At 43.4% G+C, this 5,681-nt stretch overlaps 1 protein-coding gene across 1 annotated transcript; it reads right to left on the bottom strand.

Moving 5' to 3' along the window:
- Positions 1 to 494: 494 nt before the first annotated feature.
- On the bottom strand, positions 495 to 5,050 carry hemk2 (HemK methyltransferase 2, ETF1 glutamine and histone H4 lysine). The gene is made up of 7 exons (XM_076296870.1): positions 4,758 to 5,050; positions 3,712 to 3,895; positions 3,405 to 3,491; positions 3,070 to 3,160; positions 2,474 to 2,557; positions 1,274 to 1,415; positions 495 to 1,129 (listed from the first exon to the last, which is right to left on the bottom strand). Exons 2-7 carry the CDS (start codon positions 3,840 to 3,842, stop codon positions 990 to 992), a joined length of 675 nt encoding a protein of 224 aa, XP_076152985.1. The 5' UTR covers positions 3,843 to 3,895; positions 4,758 to 5,050; the 3' UTR covers positions 495 to 989.
- Between the last annotated feature and the right edge of the window lie 631 nt (positions 5,051 to 5,681).

The raw sequence follows: 5,681 nt of genomic DNA, 5'->3' as shown, positions 1-5,681 counted from the left end.
AAAAAAAGAGAGAGATGAGAATCCCTGGCATTTCTTGCTGCCTTAAATAAACTTGCACTGTCATGGTCTGTTTTTGTCTGTGGACTATACCACTTCACACTGACATAAAATATTGACCTGTCTTCATTTACATAAAAGTAAAGTCAAAGTGTTTTGGGTACAAAGAAAATCTCCACCACAATATTTTCCCCCTCAAGTTCAGATACAATATGGCTCATCTTCCCATGGTCCCTTTTTCCATGACCACAGAACTGAGGAGCAGTTTTCTTTGGAACAAAATGCTACACTGATACGGGAAGAATTTTGCCAAAGATTACAAGTGTTCTCCATGAGCTTTGCTGACCTTGATGTTAACACTTCTGCAGACTTTTGAAACTGTTCCTGAATTGCAACAGGAGAACATAAGCCTTACATAGAGGAGGGGGAGGGGGGAGGCGGCCTCATTGTACAGACAATTTTGTGTCTTTGTGCTTTGGTCCTGAGGACTGTTGATGTACAAGAGATTTTCGTTATTTATTGTTTTAGCAAAAGATCTAGTCAATAAAGGACCCAACTCCCATTGTCAGAGTACGTCAGGTGTCTTAACTACAATGCATGCCATTATTCTCAAAATAATTGAGGGTAGTACTTGGCTGCACTGTCTGCATGTCAGATGACAGAAGAACTTTGGCATCCCCCAGTCAGCCTACAGAGGGCGGTCTTTTCATTCATCCCATGACTACTGCAGAGTAGAGAAGGGTGACCCACTGCTGAACACTTCACTGTCTGTTTAGCTGGAGCTTAGAGGTAAAATCCACACGTCACACACACACACATAGTCCACTGTGTTACAGCTGGTATATCTCAAACATTGAGGTGTGTGTTAAGAGTGCATTGTTCTCAAACACACACACACACACACACTCTCTCTTATGATGTCGTCCAGCTCAGAGCTCTCAGAGTCCTGTCTCTCCTCTAGCTTTTGGGAATCTTGACGGCACAGAGCCTCTTCAGCTCACAGATCCAGCCACTTGCGACTCTGAGGGCGCTCGACTGAAGCGCAGGATGGACAGCCGTTCACTCCCTGCACGCCGAGCCAGACACACTTCCCCCTGCAGGCCGAATCCTGCCAGTACACGCAATATTTCCTCTGAAACACATCAGGCACAAACAGATCACCACCATCATGAATTTGACATGACAATGAACGAGGCTCTAAAATAAAAATGCTTATGACCTTCCTGACAATGGCTCATTCTGCAGGTAAGAGTTTTCATAAAACATCTCTGCCTACCTGGGTCATTCTCTGCTATTGTAACCAGGTAAAAGAGGCCCTGGTTGGACAGCAGCTGGGTTACCATGGGGAAAAGTCTGTCCATCACCTCTCGGCCACGGTCACCACCCGCCCATGCTGCTTCAATGCCACATCCACCGACCTATCACACAAAGGCATTTCACTATCAGCGCACACACACAAAGCTACAATTATAAAAAAAAAAAATAAGACACTGAAAATGTCTGATTTATGGTCTTCATCTAATGATGTGAGGATGGTATTATCACAAGCTGGATTTTGATTACGCATGTCGACTCTTCCCCACACTGCAGTAGAACTTCTTGAATTTCCCCTTGGGGATCAACTCTGTTGACTTGCAAAGCCACCAACCATACAACTTTTTTTCCTCTGTGGGACCATCATATAAAATTACTTTTTGCTTGTCTTTTTATAATACACCAATGGCTAATGTGACACTCGCTATATGCTTGCTGTCTAAATAAACAGGTTACTTTTGTGGCATGCTGATTAAAAACCTGTTTGTGCATTTCCCAGAGCACATGAATAAACACTGACTCTTGTCACTTGTATTACCAATGGTAAGAATTTAACTGATGATTTCCTTAAGTATAGCCAGCTAAATGGGCATTTACCGGTAAACGCTATGGTTACGGACGGACGGAGCTTTATTTCCGTACTTTACATTTATTTCGTCTAACTTTGGGATGCTTTGGGAGCTTACGGATAGATGAAAAAGAGCAACATTTAAAATAGATGTCTTTTTTCATACAAAAAGGGAGTATAAATCAGGCTTAAAGCAGCACTAAACAAGATGTGCTCTCAGGGTCCCTCTAGGCAAGAACAAATAATAATAAATATGCGTCTTTTGCAACAAAGTATGAACATATCTGATATCATATAGAGGGAATGCACCGACAGCAGTCTGCAAAAAAAAGATTTCCTGTAGCATATCAGCTATTTTCCGTTTCAATTTCAGAGGGGGGGGGGGGCAGAAGTGCCATTCATTCTCATGTAATGAGGTTGTGCGCCATCGAAATGGTTTTGGAAACGTTGTGTTAAGTTAAACAAAAACTGTTAAGGGTGCCTTTAAATGAGCTGAAAACATCAGATGGCCCTTGGCAGTCTACAGACTATGAAGGAGGCCAAAATGTGGCCCTTGTGTTCCATAGATGTAGGTGTATGTTCCTGTGGACTTGCCTCCTCTGGAGGAGTGACGACGTATGGTGGGTTGAACAGAAGAATGTCTACTTCACCACTGAGCCTTGGGAAAAATGATTCAACCTGTTGGGAGAGGACAGGAGAGTATGAGAAAAAAAAAAAAAAGTTAAACAAAAGAAAAGATATCCACACACTGTCTCTAAAGCTCCCAGTTTAATGGTGGGTTATACAACGTTTCGACCACTCAGGTCTTCGTCAGGTTTACGCCTCTACAGAAAAAGAGTTATACACAGATGAACAAGCCAGAGACAGGTGTTGCCCATCATGCCTATCAGTGTTAAAAATAGTCATCTGTAATGTCTGGATCTGCTAAAAACAAGCTGTAGGAGCCAAACAGACTTCAGGAACGACCTGGAACAGCTGCTGTTACGGCCATGCCCAGCTGACCTGGGATCAGCTGGCCAAATATACAGGACTGTTTTAATGACAAGAGTAGGGCTTCAGACACAAACATACTTCAAAATTGTATTAAAAATTGCCTACTGATGGCAAATAACCTTCACACATGTTCTGGACACGACAATTTCACACCAAGTCTCTCTCTCCCTCTAGGTGTGTGTGTGTGTGTGTCTCACCAAATCTGTGATGACTGGCTGCAGGCTGACGCCATTGCAGACTGCTGTCTCAGCAGCACACTCAGCTGCTGCTGGATTCACATCAGTACATCTGAGAAAAAACACACACACACACACACACACACACAGTATATATACACTGCAAACCAGCTGGGATAAAGCAGACACAATAAAACTATTCACAAAAACAAATGCAGTCAATTTTCCACCAGGGTGCAGACTCGTGAGACACATGCAAGCATGGCCCTCACATCCAGCTTGTTCTCTGCCCATGAGCCATGCACATGCAGAAACAGAGGATTAAACACTCTGCTGTACATGGTAAACATACTTACAGGTACAGAGCTTCTGGGCCAGTCACTGAGGCCAGGAAAGCAGACACCACTCCTGACCCACAGCCAATCTCTAGACAAATTGTGGGTCTTCAAAACACACACGACACAGAGACACACACACACACTTCACATGTCACTCACAGAGGTCATAGAGTGCTACACACACTCACACTGCTTACAAAACCTTCCACCTGAAATAAAATAATAAACATTCTGAAAACTTCAAGATGTTTCACCGCAGGTCACTGAACTCAAATGTCCTGTCAATCAGAACTGGTGATGCAAGCTCATGCTTTTAGGGAGGTACCTGAGGTGTTGCAGTCGATTGGCATCCTGCTCCAAAGCATCGATCAACAGGAAAGAATCCTCTGCAGGCTCATAGACGTCAGCAAAGGTACCACGTCCAACATGGCCAAACAGAGGTGTAGGGTATGACATCAGGCTGGAGTGGAGAGGACCACCACTCTAGTCAGAACTCCATCTCACGTTCACTGCACACAAAAAGATAGTGAATGAGAACACAATTACTATCCACTGTAATGGTGTTTAGAGGAGTAAAAGCTCATTGTTGTCCAGCAACCTGAATGTAGGGGTAGGGATGTGAAGCAAACACAAACAGGCTACACAACGTGGTGTAAAACTAGAACAGGCTAAGTCTTAAGCTTATACAAATTCAGGCCACAGAGGGTCACTTGGCACGAACAAGGACTTTGGGATTTCCTTTCTACACTTATGCCAGACAGAACCATCCAAAACCGGTTCGAAACTACAGTAAAACACGCGAAGCAAGCGAAGTTTCTTTTCAAGTTTTATGGACTTTTTTGAGCCAATTTACAACGCACAGAGTTGTTAATTGCGTGAAGCCCGGGGCAGCGTGAACATTATTATTAAAAACAGAAGGATTAGAAGATATGGTCGTCTGGGCGTCATTTAGAGGGGTGTAATGAAGTCAATAAAAGTAAACAGGCTTGATGCGGTAAGTAATGCCTTGGCTCGTATGCTCCAGAGAACACGCAGAGGTCTGCAAGGGTTCGTCAGCAGTCTTCTCTGTTCTTGATGCATACAGAACCATCTGAACGCAATGGTGCAAGCACTCACGTTATCATCAAAAGAAGGATAAACCAGCCACGGAAAGCATGATCGTAGCCTTTACTATACAGCGTAAGTTATTTTAACAAGAGGGTAAACTCATCTGAGTGTCGTCTCCGATGTAGCAGCTACATGCTGTACAGCCAATAGCATAGCGGACTAAGTGTAATCACATAACGTTACTCAGTAATTACTGATGCTCGTAGGTGTTTGCTTTTGATGGGACTAACAAGTAAACATTTATCATTATTAAGCACTTATTACCTGCAAGTGTACCAACATCAGTGTTTAAAATCGCTGCGCTTCCACCACATGGATTTCTCACTGTTTACTTCCGCTTCCTGGTTTACCGAAGCGTATTGTGGTAGTTGAAGTTGTTCGTTATTGAACTTGATGTGAACTTTAGAGCACAGCTGTAGCCTACGTGGAGAAAAGCAAACATACTATAAGAGAGGATATCAGAGGCGTTAGACTTTTAGACCTTCAGTAGTTTTACAAGCGCAATAAATGTCGCATTTCGGGTTAATAACCGTTGCCCAAGCCTTTGCAGTGGTCTCTGTGCGTGTCACTGAATTGGTTGGAGTGCGTGCAGAGTGTGAGGCGTGTGGCAGACAGCTAACAGTGGTCGGATTTCTCTGTACAGTGCCCACGGTCCCAAACAGACTCACAGGCACCAGCCTAGACAACTTCTGGCATATTAAAAGCAGCCAAATTGTTTGTCTGAGACTATAACAAAAAAAAAACCCCACTCTAAAGTGATTGTGCGGGAGCAAAGATTAGCCTAATGGCAAAGATATGCCTCAAAATGGCCCTGTAAGGCTATAGCCTACCTGACAATTAATGTGCCTACTGTAACAGGTCACATAGGCTAGGCCCATGATTGTATAATTTCACAAGATGTTTTTTTATTATTGTTTTGACACACCGCATACGTTCAACAGGAGTGAGAATGGGTTTCCTCTGTCCTCTTTAGGCTAGTTTCCTGTCCCCCTCTCTTATGTATCAATTTTTCATATTCATAGTCCCTTGTGCCCTTCACCTATTCCCAAGAGGTAGCCTAAGCTATGATATATGTCAACCCCTCTCTAGGCTACATAATCTATTTCAGAGGTTCCCAAATTTAAGAATAAGCCCAACTTCATTTCTAAAAATCTTCTGCGCCCACCCAAACATGTATTACCAACTCTG

This window comes from Alosa pseudoharengus, unplaced genomic scaffold (assembly GCF_046254945.1).
Source record: "Alosa pseudoharengus isolate Yale_2024_CS ecotype anadromous, Long Island Sound unplaced genomic scaffold, YU_APseudo_1.1 YU_APseudo_1.1_scf_20, whole genome shotgun sequence".
Taxonomy (NCBI): domain Eukaryota; kingdom Metazoa; phylum Chordata; class Actinopteri; order Clupeiformes; family Clupeidae; genus Alosa; species Alosa pseudoharengus.
This window is presented reverse-complemented; position numbering and strand designations above follow the sequence as displayed.